This window comes from Haliaeetus albicilla, chromosome 13 (genome assembly GCF_947461875.1).
Source record: "Haliaeetus albicilla chromosome 13, bHalAlb1.1, whole genome shotgun sequence".
Lineage (NCBI taxonomy): Eukaryota > Metazoa > Chordata > Aves > Accipitriformes > Accipitridae > Haliaeetus > Haliaeetus albicilla.
This window is the reverse complement of record NC_091495.1, coordinates 32,042,968-32,069,445: the sequence shown is the minus strand read 5'-3', so window position 1 is coordinate 32,069,445 and position 26,478 is coordinate 32,042,968. Positions and strand designations below refer to the sequence as shown.

Below are 26,478 nucleotides of genomic sequence, written 5' to 3'. Positions count from 1 at the left end.
AGAAGGTGAAGGAGGATGGAAGGCAGACGAAGTTTGTTGGTTAGAGTGCACGTGTAAGATGACTGCAAGTAACCTTCCCGTATGCACCATCAGAATTTCTCTTGAACCACATGGATTTTTAATTTTTTCAATACTATAAATTAGATAAGAATACATTTATTGGAAAAGCTTATCAAGAACTACTGAAAAATGTTCAAAAATCCTGTCACACTTGGAAGCTGCGAGAAAAAAATGAAACTATCACTTGTGATCAGTAATTACATTAATTGAAAGTATAAAAAAAAATCTTAAATAATGTTAAAAAACAAGGCAACAAAAAAAGGCAACCAAAAAACCAAAGGAAAAAGACTACTGCTATTTGTGACTACAAGAGGAAAAAGTAAAAAAGAAGATAAAAAAAATTCTAGTACAACTGTTAAAAGAACAAATTTTCAGAGTTGTTCAAACATTGTTCCACAGCCACCTTAGACTGAAAATTACTCGTGTAACAAAACCATTTACATTAAGAAACCTAATTTTCTAAAATAGGCAGCATGCTGACAAAATCAGAGAGGCAGTTAAAGTCTAATGCATGTAAAAGTGATGGTGTGCAATAGTGTAAAACTTTTTTTCATGTGGCAGTAATTTCCTTTTTAATAAAAAAGCAAACAAATTAAGTTCTAAACTTACGCATCTATAATTAACAAAGCAATACAGGCATATTTATTGAGGGCTCTGCCAAACTCTCTCCTTTGTTTAAGGCAACACATTTTGTTGCATTCTTTCAAATGATAATGCAAACAGAATGATAAAGGTAACACACCTTAAGGGCATTTTGAGAAAATTCAGTTAATTATTAACTGAAATCTGTTGAGATGCAGAAACCACTTCTGTCATCTCAGGATTACATTCGGACATGTATTTTTTTTCCTTTGTATTAATAATTTTTTAGGCACTTCAACACAGTGAAAGTAGCTGTACTTTTGATGGAACTGTAAAAGAACCAGTGACTTTCACAAAAAAGCTTTTGGATCCAGCCTTGCAAACAGTTAAAAAGCAGACAGCAGTACACTGACATCACAGGCACAGGTGTTCGCAGTGTTTATTATCCCCTATGCTCTAGTGGTCTCAGAATAGGAACTTCAATCTGCAAAATCACATCTGAAAGTGAAACGTAGCTAATAAAGTCAATGTTTGTTATCAGCTTGACTTGTATTTTTTTAAAACATTAATTTCCTAAGATGCAAGTTTGAAATGGTTGCCTAAGCATGCAATAATTGGCACTTTCTCCCCCCAAATAAACAACTTGGAGAATTAAAATTTTATGTAAGAAACAGTATCTTCTACTTGTAGCAAGGTACTCAAAATGTATCTGTCTTGCTACAATAAATATTCCTTATACAATGTATTACAGTTTGCTCTGGGCTTTTCTTGCCAGGTCAGGTATAAACTTTATTCTTATATACTTTATTCCTCACTGAAACCATCACAATTCCTAATGAAAGGCCAAGAAACTTCCTGGCAGACTGTATTTTATTCACTAGATGATTATACCATTTCCACACATTTGAAGTAGACAGCAGGCTACTACTTCCTTCAATAACTAATTTTCCAGCAGTGTAACCATAACAGAATGAAAATACATCAGCAATGCTAAAATGAGAGCTGGTAAAGTTGAAGACAGCTCTGTTTACCCTTTCCTTTACCTTTTTCAGTATGCTCTGGCTCTGGTTGATTACTACTGCTGGAGCTGACGCTGGCATCAAAACCTGTTGGAGAAATATTTCCTTCAGACTGGAGGTCTTGCAGCTCCCCTGCAACACTGTCCACCTCTATTGTGCTATCTGTTTCACTTTTAATGCTTCGTATCTCTTCTTGATTTGGTGGCAGCCTCTCAGAGACAGTGACACTGGACTGATGTCTACTGGACTCTGTTACGGTTACAGATGAAGGCGATTCAGGAGTTGTAGGAGGAGTATTTAGCACTGAATTACTGCCACTGCTTGGGAATTCAACTTTCTTTTCACCCACTTCAGTCGTTTTCTCCTCAACAGGTTTAACGTCCACGCTAGCTGGCAAAGATTTTTCAAGTTCAGAGCTAGGCAAAGAAATGTCTTCTTCTGCAACAGTCTGAAGCTGCTCCTCTGCTGCAGCATCCTCAGGAGCAGCGTGTGGAGGGGAGGCAGCAGCTTCAGTGTCAGAGTCCGAGAACAGTTCCTTCAGCGTTTTCTTCGGCCATTGTCCCTGAATACTTGACCAGACATCTTTCCGATCCTTTGCTCTGGTGTTCTGAAGTCTTTCATCAGAGTTATTTAGAAGCTTTATTCTTTTCTCTCCCACTTCAGAAAATCCTGAGTAGAAAGTACTTGTCCGTAAAGACTTCCTTTTCTCTTCTAGTCCATTGTACTTTTTAGTTGGAGTGATTTTCAGTTTAGATTTGTCTTCCTCATCTTCATCCGAGGAGCTGTTACTGCTGTTTTCTAAACTAAGGGAGTCTTTGTTTTTGGACTTCTCATCCTTTCTATTAGGCGACACAGTCTTTAAAGATTCCTCTGCAACACAGTGTCTTCGTTTACCACGTTTTACCTGTGGTTTTGCTGTTTTATCCACTACCTCCTTTTTTACATCCTTTCTCTTCTTTGTGGCTTCATCTTCTCCATCGGAGTCAGTATCTCCAGATAACTCTTCCATCTCTTTTCGCAGTCTTTCAGGAGACTTGGATCCCAACTTGGGCACTACTACATCTGTCAGAGCTTTAGTTTCTTCTGGGAGGGATGAACTGCTCTGTTCTTCTTTTAGACAGAGTTCGTTTTTATCTTCGCTTACAGCTTCATGTTGAGATTCCTCTTTGCCATCAGCATGTACATTTGGGGCACTTTGGTCATCTTCCTGCTCACTATCATCAGAACTTTCAGAAGCTAATTAAAAATAATTAAAAAAAAAAAAGGAAAGTTTGTCTTGATTCTGGTTACAAAGAGTTCTTAAAAAAAAAAACAACTAAAGAAAACTGTACAGATACGATATGAACAAATGCTACAGGGATCTCTAGTAGTATGTATTTTAAATGAAACCTCCTGAAGACTTCAAAAATTTACTTCCTGTTCCATTAGAAGGTATAATGGCTAGACTAGAAACTAGGAAAATTCTGTATTAAACAGTACATCTCCAGGAATTTCTGAAGAGGTGGAGAAAGCATAGAGTGCATCAGTCCATAAAATACAAACTTCTGCATAATTAACCAAAGCAGAAATTGAAAGATGTGCTTAACAAAGACTCTGAATATTTCTTATGGGTTACAAATACTACCATTATCTGCCATTTTTCCAAAGCCCAAAACAGAGACAGTATTTTCCCCAGAGAATCCACAGTCTAAAAGGACAGAACAACAACAAAGACACTGGGTAATCTCTAACAAACCAACCTGATGACCAGCCTGGAAAAAGGCAGTGAAAGCAATAATGAAAGGCAGTTGGAGAAATATGTGAACAATAAGAGTGTAGGACAATAGTAAGAAAATTCAGGGTCAGGACTAAAGAAACTGAGAAAGGAAGAACAAAGATATAATGGAGAAGGAATCAACAACAAGCCCATTCAATGGGAAAAGATACGGATACAAGGAAAAACAATGATAATTGGCTCAAATATATGGGTAACACCTTGATTTGTAACATCCATTTTTGTTGGCATAGCTAGTTTAACTCTTCTCATCCTACCTCCCATGTGATTCTCAATTCCTCACTAAAACTCATCACCTTTTAAAAGATGATAACGTAACCAATGACAGAGAAGAAAAGCAATACTGTCAATGAAATTCACGGAAACGATCAAGGTTGAATTAACTTTTTAAAAAAAGGTTTACTAAAATATGACAAACTTAGAGAAGAGCACACTAACACACAGAAGAGGTGTACAGGACAAAATACCTTGAGAAATGTTGCCTCAGGTGTTTCTCTTGGTTTATTTGCTTTAAGATAGGCAGGATCTTAAACGCTACTCTAAGATGCAATCTGAAAGCAAGTTTTACTTGCTTTCTTTCAGTGTTGTTTGCTTTTTTCTAGCTAAACATTTATGGTAAACATTTTTGCCTAAGGTTCCAAGAACTCTATCACTTAAAATGGACTTCTAACACTTGCTTTTCGCATACCTTAGAGGATCAAAACTACACTACTATTATAATATGAGGTATCAAAATTTGCCATTTGAAATAGAAGCCAAGACCACCACATTTAAAAAAATAACCAAAAATAAGGTCCAACAAGTTTTCCTCTCAACCTATTTACTCTGCTGTGCCCTTCAAAGGAAAGTTGAATACAATAGCATTAATCATTCCAGTTTAGGAAAAAAAAAACCAAAAACCCCTGTAAAAAGTTTTGAGCAAGCAGCTCTAAAATTGGAGGAAAAAGAAATAGTAAAACATTAGAGCCTTTCATATTTAAAAACAAAAACTTGAAGTAACAGAAAAAAAAAGTTAATCCTCCGCATGAATCTGTGGACTTAAATGATAAAAAAATTGCATACAATTAAGAGCATTTCTGAAAATTAATTAGGTAATATGGAAAACATTTAGCTTTCCAAAATATTAGAGGGTGTATGTTGAATTGTGCTTTTGTAATCAGAAGTTAATTACAGATAAATTATAGTGCTAATAATAGTGTCATTATCATCACTGCTAATTGCTTTTTTGTTTCTCATTTCCTAAGGAAATGAAGCTTAATAGATTATGTTGACTGTTATTCTACCTACAAATTTGGAACCCAGTGGCCAATGTCATCCAAGTTTGAATAAGTCTGAAAGATTATTCAATTCATACAACTTTCACAAATATTGGTGGTTAGCCAAACTGCCTATACCATATAGGATTTCTTCTTCTGAAGACATGCACTAAACTAACAATGAAGAGAAGCAACTAGTTATTATAATGCTGCTGTAAATGTGTGGGTAGGGGAAAACAATGTTAGGAACAACACACGAGCTAATAGGAAACCTAGCTTTATTAATTCTGTTTTTCAAGAAAAAAAAAAAAAAAGCATGGGTCCTAAAAGTTACATAAATAAAAAATTAAAAATTCAGAAATAACATGGGAAGTAAAAATGCTTTGCTGTGTATCAAACAAAAAAAGGATGGCAAAGCAAAGGACATAATTCTTAAAACCGTTAACGTACATTGAATCCACAACACCTGTTTTCAGAAACTGTGAATATTGCTTTTGTTCAAGGGTTATTTCTGGAGATGGTGTTATAATTAGCCAGACAGACTCAAGTGTACAGTTGCATCAGTTGTTCGACATTGTCATTTACTACTGTTTAAAGGCCATTTACAGAATTAGAAGTTTAAGTACAATACCTTGTAGCCCATTAATGATAGAAGTAATTTCTATTGATTTAACTGGAGCTTGTTCATTATTTTTGGCTTCAGCGCTGTCAAGTTTGGACCCAGTCTCTGGTGACGTGCTCGTGTGAAAAGGTGGTTTTGACAAACGTCGCAATTTACAGTTTTTAGGAGAATACTTCTCTTCCTTCTCTTTGTCAGTTTTATTCTATGTGAAAGAAAAGATTCAAAACTCTTCTCATTTGAGCATACATCTTAACACAGATTACCATTAAGCAATGCTTACAGTTATCTTAAACATTCAACCCAAAAAGGAAAGCTTTCCTCTTTGTTTAAAAGATTACAAATACCTTTCTACGGCCCATGCCAAGACATTTCTACTGAAGACAGGAACTTTGTCAGCACTAAACAAACAGGAAAGCAAACACAGCCAGCACTCTAGGAGCAGTGGCACCACAGGGTGCCAGGCTTGGCAGTGCCAGGGCAGGGCTACAGCACCCTGCTCTGTCACAAAAAGCAGGGAGTTCTAGAACAAAACTCAGGTTCCAGAGGTGCCACAGTGCTGCGGGGGGGGGGGGGCACTGACATCTGTGACAGAAGGAAAAGCTTCCTTGCATCCCACTGCCCAAGGAATATATCATAACCTAAGCCTAAACATCGGTTTTAGAAGAATGAATTTTGAAAGAAATGCTATGAAATAAAATGATAGTCACATACATATGGACTAGTCATTGGTTTGCTCTCCAGAATCAGCAGAGGGAGCTCCCAAATCTCACCACCCAGAGCTGGGTCCCCCCACTGATGATAAAATGGATCCCTCTCATTTACTTTCAATAAATGCATACATTAATTTAATAAAAAAATATAGGAAAGCAGGAAAGAGAAACTTCCCCTCCCCACCCCAAAGTGGAAAAACAAAACCCTGATGAAAAAAGTTTTAGTTTTGAAAAGGCTAGGAGTTGCTTTTACCGTCAAGCATTTGTAGGCTAATCAAAGGCGGGGGGGGGAGGGGGCCGCACGCAGTACTTAAGAAAGTATTAAACCGGGGGGGGGGGGGAGAAAGAAGAAAAAGGGAGAGAAACTACCTTTATTTTCTTTCGATGCTTAATTTTTGGTACATTTTTATCAGCTGGTCTCACTATCTTGTCTGCCTTTATCCATTCATCATACCTAAAAGCAAGAAAAAATTGTACACATTTATGGTTTTAAGCAGATAATCATGACATCATAAGAGAAATTAATGGAGGAAAAAGAAAATTATTAGCCATATAAAAACTGAATTGGAATTTGAATAAGTTATTTGTGTACTTTTCAGTATGTGAAGTTTCAGCAGAAGGTTCAATTCTTCATATGCTGGGACATACAGGACGAAGTTATTTTACACTGATGGGTAAGAGTGAAAGCTTCTATTTTTCTAGTCTGCACTGAACAGCAAGAAATCCACATATACAGGTAAAACAAAACTACCAGAATGATAATTCTCTGTGGAACCTCAAGAATACACATACTGTAAAACCTTAACAATAAAATAAATTTACAACTACATAAAATGTGACCCGTTAACAAATATAAACTCTTTCGAGCCTGAGTGTCTGCAAAGTGGTATCTGAAGTGACTAACACTTAGGAGTCACTAACTTTTGAGTCACTAACTTAACACTAACACTTTTCAATTTGTTTTCAGTTAAAGGCTTCCATTTTATATCAGAATGATACTAGACAAAAACATACTAAATAGCACCAAGATATTAACAACAGGTGCCTTATTCTCTAAGGCTGGACCTGTTAAATACAAATCCAAGACCAGAGAAGTACACTATTAGTGAGAATATACTGTAACTAGGGTACTGTACTTGCCAGTTTCATTGTGTATTTCTGAAAAATCTCAAGAATCAATTCAAACAATTTTTTTTTTCTCCCAATAAGGATAATCTGCTGTCCTACTTCAGCTGTGAATTCAAGAACCGTCTGAGTAAGAAACAGGTCAGTTAAAAATTAGTATGTATTAACTTTTGTCTCAAGGTACAGCCACATAAATTCTGATCCCCCTAGGTAAACATGAAAACAGATGGGAAGAAACCAACTTTAAAAAAAAAAAACACCAAACAAAAAAACACAAACAAAACAACAAAAGAAACCAACAAAAAATCCCAAACCACACACACGCAGAGAACTAATACAAGATGGAGCCAAGCACAATGCACTCATGACCATGCTGGCTTTCCAGCTGGGCTCACATGACTACCATTTTTATATATTCAACAACTGCTGATACAGTCCCAATTTAGCTTCTTTGCAACTACTGCCAATTTTATCTACAATATTGACATATAAATTTAAAAGGATTACAGAAAAATATGCAAGCTTCCAACTTGCTTTCCTGTATCCTCCAAGTTAAGATCTATGCAAGGAATTCCAGAAGCTAAATACTGTATTTTATTAACTTAAATTTCACATAATAATACAGTTTTCCAAAACAATTTCTTGGGGTTTTTTCCCCTCCATGTGACAATAAAAATCACAAAATCTAGCAGCAGACCCTGCAGACTACAACATAACAAGATTACCTATACTGCTGCAGATACAAGCTGTAATTGTACTATTATCAGGTAACATGTAGGTGAACAGGCTCAGATTTCTCCCCAGAACTGAAATACAACTCTGCAGAGTAATTTCCAGTATCAAAAAATCCCATATTCTGTGAGACTGTGGGAAACCCTATTTGAAGTAATCTTTCTTCAAGTCAAAGACATGCTTTCTAGAAGGAATATCACTAAGTAGACTGCTAAATGGACTTTGCAACCCACATAAATGTAAGAGTATTTCATTAGGTCTAAATCCATGCAGGAGAACAGCACTAGGACTGGACAAATACAGGGTGAAAAGCGATTATTCTGACAGTGTCCTTTCTGCCTCAACCATGTTGCTATAATACAGAATTTGTATTCTCTCATTCTATGCATTTCCAATAAGAAAACAATCTTCCTCCTATTCAAAGTCTGCGCACTGCACACACTATCCATGACTCAAGGTAATGGCAGTGCCTGTTGGGGCAACAGCTGATAGACTAGAGGGCATACTGAAGCAAAGGAGAGAGGAAGTACAGGATCTTAAGAGAGTATGTGTAGATACCACAAGGTCTTAAATGTTACATATTAGAAGCAGTGGTCACAACTCCTCATCTCAAGGAGCACAAATTGAAAACCTACGCGTGACAGACAGAGTTCCTGGCAGGAGCATATCCTGCTGTACTCCTGACTGCACCTGGAACAGCAGTCAGACCCTGGAAGGAGGCCCAGTGTCACAGAAACCTTGAATATTCTCCAGGGAATCAGATCCCCACGCTTCACACCTTTGCATGGCACAGCTCTTTTCATTACTCACACATCAGACACAGTTATTTTGCCTAAACCTGTGACAACTGGACCCCAGGCTGAAACAGATCCTGCAAAATGGATACATCCCAAGTCACAGCTGACAACCTGACCCTAAATTACATTCTCCTCTACTGCATGACAGAGAAGCACTCTGAAAGCTGTACAGCACACCACGTGCTAAGCTGCATCTGAACAGTGTGTGTGACTTGGACTAGAGCCTTTCTTTATAAGAACTGCACCTTATTAAAATAGGAAAACTTACTTAATCTCTAATCTTGCTTTAGACAGCCTGTTCACAAAACAAAAGAAAACCAAAAACATTATGAAAGAAGGTCTTCAGCTCTCATTACAAGAAGTATGTGCTTCCAGAAGACCTGGTTCGTTTTACTGCAGTGCCGTCTTCCACACTTGCTTACCTCAACTCCCTAAAGCGAGCAGCTGGGTGTGGAGATGAAGGAGGTAAGATGGGGAGATGTTCCTAGAAGAGTTTGCACAGACTTGTTTGAGAACCAAGAGGAGGGATATTATTTACTTATTTTTAAATAAGGTTTCATATGAAAACTTGGAATGCCTTCAGAAGAAACATCCCCTTTGCCTTACCAAAATGAAGACAAAGATGAGCCAGTAAGGAGTGAACCTTTTCTGCCTTACTGGTTAAAATGAAAGCCTGCCAGAAAGGTGGGTTTGAACTGGAAGGAAGGAAAAAAAAGAAAAAGGGAAGAACAAAATGAATAGCTATATAGCAGAAAAAATAACTGGCACTTTGCATAAAAGTATGTACTAATTCTGTTACATCCATATGCACTGATTGCAAGCTAAAATAAACCACAACACATTCTTACAGGTTGCATAGTCGATCCTCCACAGAAGTACTAGCAGGTAAACAAGGAAGAAAGTGTACTTTTCCAGCCTCTAGATTTATACTAGCAAATGTACCACTTTCTCAGGAAGACAAGTGACCTCAAGGAACTAGCAAGCCTTGGCCAATTCACTGAAAAGTTCCAGTATACTGTCTGTAGCTGCTAACAAGGAAGAATCAAGTGTTTTCTCTGGCTGTGATCAAAGAAAGGAGATTTAGTCTTATAACCAAATACTGGAATATTAGATGAGGACTCTGATTTTTTTTTATTTTATTTTAGTAATTCTCCTGCCCTTGACATACACTACTCTCAAGAACCTGAAATTTGGCTACAAATGTTCTTTTAATTTCAGTGGTTGACTGTTAAGTACAAAATTTGTATATTATTAATGCTTCAACAAATCAAGACAGAAATTAGCACTTTCACATTCAGATTTCTGAAGGAAAGAAACAAGTGTCGAAAGTAATAAGTCTTAGTTTTAAACACTTGAAACATTCAAGAATAACATATCTTGTGATATTATACCATACAACACACGGAGTTAAAACAACCTAAACTCTTTTTGAATATACACCCTCTGCCTTTAATTACTGGGAACATACTGCAGAAGAAATTAAACTCAAACACTTATACAATGAAATTTTCTTTGCACTGGCAGCTGAAAATTAAAATTATGACAGAAGGAACTGGCACTGCAGGCCCCAGGGAAGTTTTAGTTCCATATAAAGCATACATAATTCAGAACATGACTGGCCTGTTAGAAAAAATAGTTTCTCTCATAGGCTTTTTCTGGCTAACACGTGGTAACATAAACAGTTCTCTCTAACAGGGTAGAGATTTTTACCATTCCCTTTCACTACAAGTCAGGATCCACTGAACACTACAGTTGTTTACCTTTATCAGAGATACATATCACCTGAATCTCAGGAGCCAACAAGATCCTTTAGCATAAAGTAGTGCACCTGTACAATGCTGTTAAGCTATACTCCATTTCTGTATTTTCTATTTTAAAAAAATAAATTCCACAGTGATTAGTGTCACTGGTTCCAGAGAGTTTAAAAAAAAAAATTAACAAAGATGAAACCAAGTCTACCAAATTCCATTCTAAGCACCCCAAAGCACGTGCACGCGTGTGCACGCACACACACACAATTATTCTGAATCCCAGACCGATACTGAAGTTAACTTGTGGTAAGAAATATTAGTAGTTATTTAGGATTCCTGCTCAGACTTATGGATTTGAAGAACAGGCCATTAAATAGCGTACTGACCAAAAGGGGAAACAGGAAAGTCAACCTGAAGAGGCAGGAGAATGACAGAATTAAGAAAATCCTGGATGATTAGAAAATCCTAGTTTGGTACATCCCATGACCTAATGTTACAGTACTTGTCATTGCTAAACACTAAAAGTAAACTACAATGAATAAGGAGAGGAGGGAATTGCTACCTATCCAAGTAAACCAGTGATTTTTCCAAGTTGTGACTGACTAAGAGCCAAATCAAGTTATTACGTCGTATGTGACTTGTTTTCACAATATTAAAATATCAAAAGCATTTAGATGCTGCCTTAAACTCAGGCTTACCCACTCTTACTGTCAAATCCGAAACTTTTAAGTAATTTTACTTGAATTAAAAAAATTAGCCACAGTAGCAGAGTTCACACACAGTCCCATAGCTAAATCTCAATCACTGTCATCTTTTTCAGTGAAGAATCCTACTCTCCCAGCCCCTTTCAGAGGGCTCTTTTGAAACACCAGGTAAGAATATAAATGCAAGTCCTGCTGCCAAAAAGACCAAACGACTCCCCTCACCTCTCAAATGAGTGCAAGTTTACTAAAAATGCTTATCAAATATATCCTAGTCACAGAAATAATGCCTCTGATATCAATCCGCATATTTGTTTAAAAGGCAGAGTTCAAAAAACAGAATCTTGATTTCTCCTTTAAGAACCAGGGTGCCAGGATCTCCAAGGTGAAGGCTCTTTTTTGACTTCTCATTTCTTCAGATTTAAAGTGGTACTGCTCAAATAAAACTCTGATCGTCTCAACTCATAGCATGTATAATAGCATAGTATTTACTCAAAAAGGAAAATAACTTCTATGTTTACATGTGAATTCCAAAACAAAGAGTTTCAAAGCAAGAAGCCTCTTGGAATGGTACACAGTAATCCTCAGCGAGTAGGATGCAAATTTCCATAACTTATGCTCCTAAGGATGTCCTCCCAAATAATGATCGAAACCCTAGTCACATTCCAAATTCCAACTTGAACAGGCTGCATCTCCCCTAATATCTTGACTTCATAGCCAACTATGCTTACAAATGTTGCCTGAAGACAGTTTATGTGAAAGATCATATTCCTGTAGATCAATATATATGTAGATCAAAATTCTACAAAAGATCGATATCAAAACTGGCAATATCGAGATGTTCCTCCTCAGCAGTGGCTTAGGTGGTCCTGGAAATCACCAGGCCTAGATGCAAAGAGGTATATTCAAGGGAGGGAGAGAAGTATCATGCTTCTGTAATTGTGACCTTTGCTAGCAGATCTTGCTAGCACTGAATAAATGAGATTTGTCCTGCCCTCTTGGTCAGAGGTAGGATGGTAATCAAAGTCCAGATGACAGAAGGTCACAAGAGCCTCAGATTTTCCAGAAGAGGAAAAATAAGTAAATAAAAAGTAGAGCAGATTTGCCTCAGGCTAGTTTTTTTTAAAGATCTATAAACACAGTAATAAAGTTTAAAAGATGACAGCTGAGGACAATGAGCAGATACACTGAAACTGAGGAAAAAAGCAGGAGACTCGGTAATTGGCTTAAAAGCCGCTCAGAAGCTTTAGTCTTCTCTACTGTTTTCAAAGTTGCTTCAGATTTTAAATGGCAAAAAAATCAGTCCGAAACGGCAAAAATATATTTATACTTCAACTTATTTCTATTAATGCTCTATTAGACACAATAAAAAGCATATAATCCTGCATATATTAAGAAAAGCATAAGAAGCCACTAGGCTAAGAAGAGTCTTGTTTGGAAGCTTGAGGCAGCCACAGGGGAAGGAGGGGTGGGGAGGGGTGGAAATCAGATCTGAATGAAATGCAATTATTTGCTGCACACTAATTTGCCACTAAGAATCTTGTACTTCTCTTGTTAAATACCATACTGCTAGCGTACTCTTTGCTTCGCTGAGAAGAGTGTGTATACAGACTCAGCTAAGTGCACTATTCAAATATTGTATGAGATAAAATTGGCTTAAGAGAACCAGAGGAGGAATTTATGAAAGAGTAGGCTGTCACTTGTATGGAGAGATCTAAAAATAAGATGGGGAATGAAAGAAGCCTTCTTTGAACAAGTCATTTTAAGATGATTTTCTAAGTAACTAGAGTACTGCATTTATATAGTGTTAAAAATCTAATAGTTTCATACAGTACAATGACCTTCACAGAAAACCAACACTGAAAGTTTAGGACTCCAGATGTCTATTCATTTAGTTTTTAAAATACACAAGGGTATTTTAGAAGTAATTCAAGAAGTAATCACTAACTAAAACTCAAGTTACCTCACGTTCCATCCACAGTAGTGCACCAAGTAAAGGACTTCTCCACCTTCGATGTCAGAATCTTTAATACTAGCTTCATACATTTTTTGATTTTTCCCTCGTCCATACCGCACTTGGACTTTCATGCCTGGTGGATAGCATTCAAACTCTTCTTCCTCATTGTTATTGTTGTCTTCTTCCTCCTCCTCCTCCTCTTCCTCCTCCTCTGCTTCTTCTTCATCTTCATCTTCTTCCTTATTCGTGTCATCTCTTGAAAGGTTTAAAAAATTGTAGAGTTAATATGAGATACTTCATAAGCTTTTCAGTTCCAAACCACATATATTGATAAATATCGTGGATGCATTAGAGACTGGGAAACAGCAGGCTCCAAATATGTGAAACTGCACTATGGCCGAGTAACATCAGCAAAATAGGATATAGCAATACACACAAAATCCAGTGACTGTAAGGTGCAAAAATGACTTGACTAAAAGAAAAAAAAAAGAAATCCATAAAAATCTGTATGTGCAGAAGATGTTCAAACTCATCTTTATATGATTCTTTCATGCAGTCCCTTTGTTTAAATACCGTTTTTTTCAGTTCAAACTCATCCTTCTCCATATAGAAAGTTCCCTAAATTCCATTTTTCAACCTGCAAGTTTTACGAGTGCTTCTTGAAACTTGGTTGCCCCAAAAATCCTTGTTTTATTATAATAATCTCTATCTCAACACCTTGAAGTGACTGCAACCAAAACCCGATTTTAGGCAAAAAAACCCCCAAACCACCTTTATGCAAAATTATTTAGCAAATCAAGCAACCTGTGCTAATTGATGACCTTGGTACTCCTTGCCAATTATGCTAAAAGTCTTCTAAATATAAGCCAAACTTGCATTTAATTATTATATAAACACAGAAGCAGGTGTTCACCGTTTTCAAAAGCAAGCTAATTTGGAATACATTTTTAGACATTTAGACCAATTTTCAGAATCACTAAGAACCCACAAATCTTGCTAGTCTCAGTCAATGGCAGCTATATGGGCTGCTCAGTGTTCTGAAAATTACCTCCAACCAGCTTAAAAAGGCAGACTACATTAAAAAGTTACCGGGGGAAAAAAAATATCTTAAATAGCTTTACAGAACAGTATTATTGGCCCTCACATTATTCTAATCCCATGCTCTGTGCAATACAAAACAGATTAGGGCCACTTACTAAATTCACAATAACTACAGACCACTAATAATTTAAAAAACCTAACACATGGAAAAGGTGTTTGGATGCATTACAGACTGGGTAGGAAAAGATAAGTGCTGCTCCAAGTCTGATTCACACCAATATTTTAAGTTAACGTCACAAACACAAAAGTCTGTATTAATAATCTAAATCTTTCCATGAAATTTTCAGTAGAAAATACTCAGATAAACCAAGCTACTTTCTCTCTGCGAAAGGATCAAATAGCATTTTAATTATTCAAATGCTTCTTTGTAGAAGTAAAACTGCAGTATTATTATCTAATTAGCTGGCAAAAGAGAATTTAGAACAATAAGCTAAATTCAACTGCAGCATAACCACACTGATTTTACGAAATTACTTCAGTAATTAGTGTTACCACATATATATACGCACACACATAAATATATAAATACATATATATATGTGTGCACACCACAAGACAAATGCTAAAAATTCCCTTTGTTGGTGTATTAACTAAATCAAATCACAAAAACCACATATATTCAGGTATACATGGCACGGACTCGTCAGTTTTGTTCTGGAAGGCCAAGATTTTCAATTTATTATATACTTTCAGTGGGCTACTTTGCTAGTGGTTAATACCAGAGTTAAAAATGCAAGAGAAATGAATGAGCTTTGAAAGCTCACTTCATTTCCACTACACATCATATGGCAAAATTCACTTCCCAAAGAAATCATGAATAAAGGTCCCCAAAGACTCAGATGAAAAATTCCTGAACAGAATTCCACAGCTAACAACAAAAAACACCAACCAGTAATTTAAATGCTTTAAAATTATACTCTCTGCTGCACTAAATAAAAACTCGCAGCTAATTTCAGCTTAACAGTTGTTATGATACAAAAGCTAAAAAGACTTGGCATCAGGAACAGAGGCACCGCTGCTCCAAGAACAAGATGAGCTCATGATTTCCCATTACTAACAAGACTTTTCAAAACTGTAACGAACCAAATTTTGCCAGAATTTTTTTTTTCCCCCCCAAGAACTAATGGCACAATCCTTGAATGCTGACTGCAAAGAAAAGCATGCCTATGAAGGAGATTCTGGATCTTCCAGACAATGGCAATTACGGTGCCAGTGGCTCCTTGGAAGCTGAACAAGTTTTGGAGTCTCTCACACCTTAATCACCCTATGGCTTCCTTGGTGTCCCAACAGATATTCTACAAAGACTCCATGACAATACCAGAACTTCCCCAGAAGAGATGCGTGAAACTCTCATTGTGAAGTTGAGTAACTTGGATGGTCAAGTAGATGTGAAGAGCAGACTGTACGTAGGTGGAGGGAATGTCAGGAAGCAAAAGCAAAATGGAAGCAGAGATGGCTGCAATTAAAAAGTGTTCTAAGGAATGATTTGGTTAGCGATCATAAGCTGGAGATTTTAGGAAACCAAACAAAAGCAAAGAACATTGATCATTTTGGAGCAGAAAAAGCAGCATACTCGTATACCTCCTGGAACAACAACAACAAAAAAACCAACCCAAAACATATTCCAATGGTTGCAAGGAAGAAAAGAGACTGTTTTACAAGGCCGTAAAAAGCTCAAACCTGGCAGTACAGGTGAAGGAGAAGCCATGACTGCCATGAAACAGAGGTTTGTAAGAGAAAATTGTGATTGCAGCCATCCAGCGTGCAGTCATAACCTCATTTGTCCATGTACGTATGCAGGAGAACACTGGATTTCCTTTAATTCTATTTAGCCAAAATCCTATGGGCAGGGCGGTGTGAAGAAGGAAAGAAACAAGCCTCTCCACAGCAACTTAAAAACAGTACCAAGCAATATTTGCCACAAAGCTGCAACAAATTGAACAACCCAAGCAGCAGCTGATGAAACAAGGCAGCAGCAGATGCGCAGGCACACTGTACAAGAGACACAGCAATACAAGTGTGACTGTGTTCCAGAAACCAAAGTACTACCAGAAAGCTTGTCAGGAGGACTCAAAAGCACTTCCAATTACAACTGCAGACTAAAGAATACCCTCAACCCATCTCCCATGGAATGGGAACACAAACCTTCAGAAGAAGGAAATTAATGAATTAAAATGAAAAAAAAATATTTGTTAATAAAGTAAAACCATTAAAACATTGACATCATACAAATACTGATTATCATTGGTTCCAAAGGACATTGTGAAGTTGTTAAAAGGCTAAAAATACTGCAAGTGTTCAAAAATACACATAGGGCAGGTAATTCTCAGTCAATAGAAAGATTTAACACCACCGAGCCCATAATAAGGGTATATCAATGAATAGATGTTAATAGATGAAATAGCGCATATTATTACACCACTAAATGAACTGCAATATCACGTAAACATCTTTCAACCCACAATCTCTGGCACGAAACGCAGCATTGTCACAAAGCCCGGGTGAAACCTATGAGACAGGGTGTGATACAGAGCATTAAATCTGCCTCCTAGGATCCCTGTTTTGCAGCAAACCTAACCTTACTCCAATACATTTCCCCTGACACACCATGCTGGCACACACAGCAGGTGAGATGGCAAATGCAAGATTATTTTTTTCAGGGGTTATTCTAAAACTTGAGGAAGCAAGATTATTTCAATTATTGGTTCAATTAAGTCATTACAGTTAATTGAACCACTAGCAGAAATAAACTCCAGTGAAATTGACACTTCAAGTTTAGCAATTAGCTTCTATTTTTGTTTCCCTTCTTTTTCCCCTTTTTTCATCCTAGAGCATTACTTAACCTCTACTTCACATAATACAGAGCTGGAAGATGTCGAGTCTCCTTCACACTCTGACTTTGTCAATCACAGCTGTATTAAGATGCCCTTAAGTTTTAAGGCAGAGAGGCCGTTAAGACCTGTACTTATGCCATGATACTAGAATCTCATCTTTAATTAAACAAAGTAACAGAACCCAAAAAATCCACCAGTATTTGTTTTCCCTCTGAAGTTGTAAAGAAAACCTAAAAATAAAAGCTCCAAGGACTTCTGTCTACACACAGGGAAAATCTGAATAAATGCACAGTTATGATCCATCATTCTGAGGGAGGGGGAAAGGCACTAACTTTATTTGAATCACATCTGAGAGTAGTACATTACATGTCAACCATGCAAGCATGTACTCTGTAACCAGTGTGTCCTTCCGCTGCTACGGAGAAGACAAATGAAAGGACCTCATGTTATTGCTTCTAATCATTCAGCCAAGTTTTATTTTGTTTTGGTTTTGTTTTGGTTTTTTTTTTTTTTTAAGTATTTTGAAACATTCCTCAAAAGGATAATGGATGGTTCAGAAGTCTGGCTGAGGAGTAGAGCACTTTTCATTTTTATAGCACGGGTTCACACTCAGCTTGAAAACATCTACTGTTTGATGAATGTTTAAGGGCTCACCCATGCACTTAAGTCTCAGTGACAGCTACCATGGTTAATAACCTTCGTAGTGACCAGAAGCTATGTAAAATGTGATGAGAACCACTTTTTCCATATCAAAGACACCTCCCTTCCATTCAACATGATGCACACACAGGACTGGTGCATTTACACTGCCACTCTACCCTTTATTGTTGTGTCATTAGCAGCTTATTGCTGTACCAAAAGCAATCCTTACGTATACGTATGTATCAGTGTGTATTCTATATTAAGGAAAAGAAAAAAAATCAATTAGACTCCATTTCTGAAAACATGACTATAGAAAAACTTCCTTTCCAATACAAAAGCAGCCGTAATACATAAACAGAACACACATCACAAATAAGAGCATAGAAATATGTTCCTATAAATGAAACTACCCAAGTACGCTTCTCAAAAATGTACTTTTTTACATACACACCAACAGTCTAGGATTCAGAGCAGATGTTCACACCAACTGTGCAATGAACACAACATTTCTCTCCTTTCTCCCAAGCTAATTAATTCCATATAAACCTAAATCAGACTAGAGAAAACTATCTCAATATATAGTTCTCAAAACTAATCCAGAAGCTAGAAGGTATGCCTTCTGTACCAAATCTCCTTCATTCCAAAACATTTTAACCTTCCTGCTACCATTTTAGATTCACCACCATAAAGCTTTGATATGTCATTTTAACAGATAAGGAACTGAAGAAAACATTGCCTCTAACAATCTGTTATCTCCCATATGTGAAATGGAGCTTCTGACTATTACATAATCCCGTTGTAAATTGCTTTCAGAAAATCCCCATCAAGTGTTTCCAGAAAATTTAACGCTTGTACAAATAGAAGCCATCACCAGCACAGGCACAGCAGGTAGTCACCCTGCCCTACGAGGGTAATAAAACCTAGTAAAACCCTCCACGTGAAACAATGCCCATCTTAACCTAGTTTTCAACTACTGCTTTTATTACTCCTAGCTCCCTCCTACTGCTTATAGGAGGGAAAATGCTATTACTGCATGTAACGATACATATAACAGCTCTAAGATTAAGATTTTTTCCCTTGCATGTGAATGAATGGTTTAACTCCATTCACGATTATTAGCCAAAGAGGTTTAGCATTTTCTCCTTTTGATACTGTCATTGACAGTACCAATTCCCAGAAAACCATACCATGAAGACCTAAACCATCAGTATGAGACAGCCAGAAGTGTTTTGGTTTCTAAAGTATTCTTTAAGAACATTTGTTCATGCATTCCTTGGGAGGAAATAAAAAAGCAGGCAGTCTTCAAGAAAGAAAAAAAAAAAAAAAATCCAATAAGTTTCATAAGACTAAGCAAGAACTATTTGCGAGTACTGAAAATAACAGCCTGGGGGTAAGGATCCAGAGATGGCAGCCCGTCCTGGTGTTACGGTTAAGGCAGCACCTCAGCCAAAAGAAGGAAAACACATGAACAAAGCCTCTTGCAATCTTTCTGTACTGTCACTGGGATTACTTCAAAGAAGTCTGCCTGGTCACCTCAAAAATCCAAGTACTACCAATATACAAGCCTGATGCAAATTTTTGTTGGAAAGCAAAAATTATTAACTGGATTTTGAGCACTTAATCTTTCAGTTCAGTACAAAGTTCCCGACAGTTGCCTGTCCCAGGTGCTTTAGAGCAAAGTGATAAAAAAAACCCAACAAAACAACAAAACCACAACAACCACAACCAAACAAAAAACCAACAGAAACCCCTTGGAGTTGAATTAATAATTTGAGAAAAAAAATTCTTACTAGTATTGGCTAACTAGCAACTAATCTACACTTCAGTTCACAGACTGTATCTACTATGAAAATTTTAAAGACTTACTTTTTATTTTATTAGCTTATATTAAAAATGCCACACCTTTTAAAAACTCTGCTAGGCTCCTGGCCTCAGTCTCTTGGGAACACATTTAACTGTCTACATTGTTCACTGTGCAGAAAAGCCCCTTCGTTCTCAATTTGTTGGCTTTTGACTCAAGTCTTTGAATAGTTCCAACAGAAACTGTTAGATGCTACAAAGAAAAGTTGCACCAACTACACAATGCTACATTTGAAGATGTTATTCACACAACATCAAGTTAGCAGGAACTTCAAAATGAGGAGGATTTTAAACTTTCTTGTTTATTCATTGGGCAAGAACAAATACTTTTTTGTACATTAGGGAAAAGGACAGGTTTACAAAGCCATTTCTGTAAAGATCCCTCTGGGACAGACCAATGAGATATAACACATTACTGGCCTGTATTTACGACGAGAAGCTGCACGAAACTGTATCTAGCACATGCGTCTCCCACTAGCCACAGAAACAAGAAAAGCAAGCTCCCTTTGAGTCTCTATTCTCAGTGTTCACAGGTACACAAGCAGGCAAGAAACAGGCACTCCAGGGAAGAAAGGAAGAGAACCACATTCAGCCTTTCTTCCTCTTCATCGTATTGTTAAAGTCTGTGCAGAAGGGACCACAGGATTCATGTGGTAGCAATCTCAAAGGGCTGAGACACATGGGATTACACAGAAGAACAAAACCTGTGGAAAATAAACAACCCTGGCTTCTAGTAGTACTTCCTGAGATCTGGAAGCTGGGAATTAGATCCAGCCCACCCAAAAGAAATTCAGCAAGAAGAAACCCAGGAGTTTGTCTGCCCTCTTGGTTCCTTGTGTCTATACACAAATAAGCTACATGAAGATGCCCAAAGTCCTACAGACATAAATTCAAATAGCAAACTCTACAAGTTTGCCCTATGTAATATTAGATTTCATTTGTTTGGCTATTTGGTTAGGACTGTGAAAGAAGATGGTCCATAGCTTAAAAGAGGTTCCAGGAATACATTTTAAATACACTGACAAAAATTCAGTCCACAGTGATCTATTTTGATTACATTTTGGGTATTTTTTGTGTGTGTGATTTATTCTCCACCTACAAAAATGCATTTTTCATTTTGTATTTCAGTTCAACACAGAACTCAAACTACAGCATTTCCCCCTCTGTGTAACCTTTGCCACTTCTACCCATAAAGTTGGGGATAGGGGGAGTTCATCTAGTACAACGTCTCCACCAGCATTCCAGGCTCACAAAACCCCTTTATGCCTTTATAGTATAATCGCTAAAAAACATTGTTTAGCATTTAGGATGACAGTGACATTCTTAAAAACTCTTTAAACCTGATAAAAGTGCATTTTGTACTTCCTATCAATCTCTGAGGGAAGAAAGGAAAAGTAATCATGCTAACAGCACTACTACAGTACTACTGCTTATAAATACTTACAGACTGCTGCTACAAACTGCTACAAATGTTTCATTTTTGTAAGTTTAACTTATTCCTTGAAACGTATCCCCAGCACCAACCACATCACCACCTACATCTATTTTTAGAGCTAGGCTTTCTATTCTAAGCAATTTGTTACAATCTTTCATGAATCACAATAGCAAAATACTAGTTAGAAGAGTTTTTACTGGATGAGTAGAGAAAAGCACAGAGAAAAGAACTCAATCATTTACAATCAGATGAACTGGGGAAAATTAAGCGGAAACAGTATTTTCCACAGTTTTTTGTTGTTTTCATAAATAAAATACTAAGAAAGCTCATAACAATTTTTAATGTCATAAATAACCCAAATGGATATGAATCGGGATAAAACCAAAATGAAACAACGAAGGATTACTGAAAAGCAAACACACCTTATAATTTTATGTACCATTTACTACAGCAGCATGGTAAGTATTAAGCCACTGTACTTTCCAAGTATATAAATAAAACACATAGTAATGTCACAAACATACACACATACAAATACACAATTTAGGGAACTTCAAAAACTGCTATTCTCTAAGCAGCACAAAGCCTTCCATCTATTTAGTTACATATTTTGAAAGTAGCACTGGAAAATCAATCTTTGATAATTCTGAAAGTCTAGCAAACCTGTTACAGTACAACTCATCTAGTTCACCTTAAAAATGGCAAATGTAACAAATTCCAGCAATTCATCTTTTAAAAAAGAAAAATTCACATAGGATACAAATGAAATCACATCCACAGAGAAAAGACACTTCTAACAGAGTTCAAGTAAACTTGATTTTTCTGTATTCCACATTTTTGAGTTACAGAAATGGCCAATGTAATCTCACTGAAAATATTTAGGAAAACAAAAACATTTTACAGAAGGATCCTTCCAGAATCTGTTACATGGAAATCAAAACTCTTAATAAAATAAAAAAGAACTATTACCAATAAATCAGAAATCAATATACTGAAGTATGCCTTACTGTCACAACTCTTAATAGGCCCGAAAAAGCATTAAGAGTTCATGATGTTTAGACAGAACATTAAGACAGCTGATCTACTAAATAGCAAAGATTGCTGGAATGAACAAGGGAATTAGTGGTCAGGCAACAGCTCGTATTAAGTATAAAAAAACCCATCCCTGATATACAGATTGCTGTGAAAGTATAAGGAGGTGTCATTATCTGCTTTCCCTCTTGTAATAGCTTCTCCCTTAAGCATCTGTTACTGTTTTTTGTTGAAGACAAGATACTGTATTAAAAAAAGAGACCTTCAGTCTGACCTGTAACAGCCATTTTTATGTTCTTATCACTTGAAATCATACTGTATAAGGGTGCTAAGTGCAAGAATATAAACTGTTAACACACTGGGGATTAGTGAGGACTATATTCTGTTTTAAACTTCACATTTTTTTTGTGTGGCTGCTTAAAAACACTTGTGGGGTTGTTTATTTTTTGCATTGAAACAGGAAAACCTGCCCGTTCCATAAAGGAAATAAGAGATCACCTGCACACATCCGTTGATTACATGGCCCTGGGCATCCCTATTACTTCAATCTTCTACTTCCAAAACTCCCATCTGAAGGACTGCACAAGAGACTCCTGCCAGTATCACGCCTACTCAAAGGCAAAGCTGTTACTGAGCGATGCAAGGTACTTCCTTCCATCTTTTCCCATGTTACCTATAACACACCACTGTCCAACAGCAAAAGCCAGGAACCGCAAGTTTGTGATATACTTGTACCAAAATTAAGTAGACAAATACTACTGGCAATGGCTGCGATATTTTTGCCTTAAATCAAATAGTCACCTGGGCCTTATATGTTCTTTTCTCACTTGGCTTATAAATATTTAGGCCTGGACCCTGCAAAAACTTAAGCTGGTTTTGGTTTTGGTTTTTGGGTTTTTTTGTTGGTTTTTGTTTTTTTTTTTTAAATTAGATCCACAAACTTCAATGGCCCTAACAATGACAAAGTTAGGAACACATAGGTCTCTGGAAGAGACAAGTCTAATTCCCAACAGGGATGTCAGATTTGAAGTTCAAATTACAATACAAATTTAGTGAATGCACATCGGATGCCTTAACTGATTATAAACAGCGTAACTTACCCTGATTTTTCTTTTTCTTCAGCGTCTGCATTTATGGTAGGGCCTTCCATTTCTTTAATCTTCTCCTCCTCTTTATCTTCTAGTTTGGTTTCATCTTCAGTTTTGATTACATTTAAGTCCTTTTCTTGATCAGGCTGAGTATACACAGAATCTGGCAAATTTTTTTTGTTTCCCTAAGATAATAAAACCTTTAGTTAACTTGCAAGATGAAATAAAAATACAAAGGATTTAAGAAAAGGCAGACAAAACACACTGAAGTCATACGAGTAAAAAACATCTAGAGTCTAGGGCTTGTTCTAAAATTATAACACCTCCACTGTTTTTTCTTCTGAAAATCTCAAGCTAAACCTAACAGACTTCGAAGTTGCAGGCAGTGTCCTAGCCAGTTTTCTCACAATGATACAGGCATGCTGCTCTTACACCTGAACTCCAAAGCAAACCCTAAGATGAACACTTAAGAGGGTGTCTTTTCACTTATGATGCAGAGATCAGTACTGGCCCACCTGGTATTCACCCCAGAACTAATACCAGCAGACAGACCAGGGCTGGCTGCCACTTACACGCAAAAGCATTACAGTTGTGGTGCACGCTAACTTGAGGAGCTACACTGTTTCCAGAGCAAACTGCTAAGCCTGCACAGTGCAGCACTTCAACTTATTGCCCCGGACTTAGTTTGCTAAAACCACTGAGTCAACGTTGGATTTTGAAAACCTATAAACATTTGCCTCTCTGGACCACTGAACTACATCAGACCACTGTGTACACCATACGACCCGGGTCTTTGTAGAGGTTCACTGGTTTCACTGGAGCAGAGAAGTAAAAGCAAGATTTAGGAGGGCTTAGAAGCATAGCTAAATGCAAATTAAAGTATCAGCACTGTAAGTTAGTTGTGAGCACACATTACCCATGTCGGGATAAAGCTGCACACTAATTAGTCTCCATTTGACCTGGGATGCCCCCAAACAAGTGGAATCTTGCAGCTGCTTCCTAACAAGTCAGACATTTTGACATCATGATCCCCTAAAACAGGCACCTCGGGATAAATATGGTTCAAATGTGTTGTTCTGAATTAGGTTTACAGCACATTTTTGTCTTGTTTTAAATCCATTATGGAGATTTCAACCTTGACATGAATTCAGTGTTATCAACACACCACCTGACTTTATAAACAGGATATAACATGAACATTAAAGTATTTTACCAGAACAGAGGGCTTATCATTTTCTTTACTTTCATTATCATTCTCAGCTAACTTTTTTTCTTCTTGTTGTACTATTGCTACTTCCTCCTGCTTGCGCTCCTCCTTATCCATTTTTATTTCTTTTACATCCTGCTCTGGTTCTTCACGCATCTTCGATTCTTTCTCTTTTTCACAGTCTTTACAAGGCTTGCTTGTCACTTTCTCTGGCAATGCCATTTGAAATTCAATGTTAGCTGATGTACAATACTCTTCAAAACCATACAGATATCTAAAAGAAAAAAATTGCTTGTGAAAAGCAAGTTTGTTTCAAGAAAGAACATGCTACCTAGCAGAAGCTAAACATGAACAGTATGTTTAAAGCCTAAAAACCTGTATTATAACCAAAAAGTTACAGACTTTTACGTATATTACCACTACCACAGGATCACTTCCATTCATTCTAGGGCTGTTTTAGCACAAACTTAATAGCTTTATTACTTACTTCTTGTATGCACATTTAACATTATATCCTGCAGCTGAATTCAATACAGGGATCCCCAGATCTTGATAAACTTGCTTCCACACTGCTCCACTTTCAATCTGTTAAAGAAAATGAAGTCATGGTTTTTGAATTAACTCACTGACACAAAGACGACTAAGTCGACAAAGTTTACAACTTTGGAAAATAATTGTAAGTAACTTCCTCTGATCTATAAAATTACTATTTATCACACACACAGTATTTCACTGTAATGCAAACCGTAGTCTAACGTAACTACTTTAAGCAATTTAGCATTTCTGCATTTCAGTAAGCCACAGCAGGCTTTCCTCTCCAGGTGGTAATAAAACAAAGGAAAGGAAATAGAGATCAGAAAAATCAGTACATCATTTTTATTTTATACTTAAAGTAATTCTTAACTCAGAGCTAGAACTTTAATTAAATTGAAAGAAAAAATTCATTCAAAGCATTAACAATACTCAGACCTGGCAGTACTGCACCAGAAACAGTGGCTACTGGTCTTTCATTATGTCCTTAATATGCCCTTTGGTGTCACAGTTTTGTGACAGTGTGATATGCTCATTTCTAACCATCTGTGAAGGTAAAGCAGATGTACTGCAATACCCAAGTACAAGATCCTCTCTTGTGTATCAGAAAGGTATCACTGCACAAACATACCTCCTCAACTGACAGGCTAAATTTATGGGAAGGAGTCCAAAGCAGTAACAGAATCTGCGTGGCCATGAATTCCGTATGCTTCAATTACTGCTCCAAGACCAATCCCACTAATCCCAGTCAGCAAATGCTTCTATATACTGCCCAGAATAGATAGGAATTAAGGGCCCCGCATCAGACCTTAAACTAGATTACTTGTCTTTGAGATTTTATTGAGCAGCGACTCTTTTCACTTTCTGAAGTAACAACTTTACCAAATATTTCTTGAAATATCACAGAAACACACATGCTGGCTGATTTTATGCAGCAATAATTAAACACGCTGAGTAGATGTGGCATTTATTTAGAATGTAATTAGTTTCTGGTTCCTGTTAAAGCATGTTTTTCAGAGCTACAGGGTGTCTTACATAGCTGTAGTATTCAATTTTCCTATGTCTAAAGCTCCTGCGTAAGACTCTTCTTTATCACTAAACAAAATTAAACAGCATCCTCAGATTTTATGGCTCTGGAATACTCATCATACTAATACTCACATTATCAAATCCTCCAAGCTTGTGTACAAGTCTGAATAATTTGAAGAGATTCAAATTTCTATATCCTAATACAGGTCGTTTGTTAATAGGAGTCCCTGTGAACGAAGACAGTTATTACAGTGGTTTGAAGTATTTTTTTCAGAATAACATGAAATCCACATCATATGCACTACTACACTATTAAATACAGTATTGTAAATCCCTCCCTCTGACCACTTCATGCATGTGGTGCATCAAACTAAAACCCAAGAGTCTTAATAACCCATTTTCCCTGTAGTTCATTAATGTAATTTAATTCATACATACGCATTCTTCCATATATTACTGAACATGCACAAATGATGCAACTTTTCTTGCTACCTATATTATACATATTTTTATTTCACCCGCTGAAACAATTACATCTAAAAATACCAGCGCAGTCCTTTTACTACAATCAAAAAAAATAAATACCTCCCCAAGAACAAATCCCACAATGCTTCAAAGAGCTGAAACTTCCTA

The 26,478-nt window shown here is 36.9% G+C and overlaps 1 protein-coding gene across 1 annotated transcript in view; it reads right to left on the bottom strand.

The window, feature by feature from the left end:
* Positions 1-26,478, bottom strand: part of ARID4B (AT-rich interaction domain 4B) — a 92,889-nt gene that overhangs the window by 8,628 nt on the left and 57,783 nt on the right. The window contains 8 exon segments of the mRNA XM_069800722.1: positions 1,686-2,897; positions 5,323-5,515; positions 6,393-6,477; positions 13,093-13,341; positions 23,091-23,263; positions 24,292-24,559; positions 24,773-24,870; positions 25,978-26,072. Of these exon segments, the coding sequence (XP_069656823.1) occupies positions 1,686-2,897; positions 5,323-5,515; positions 6,393-6,477; positions 13,093-13,341; positions 23,091-23,263; positions 24,292-24,559; positions 24,773-24,870; positions 25,978-26,072 (2,373 nt within the window).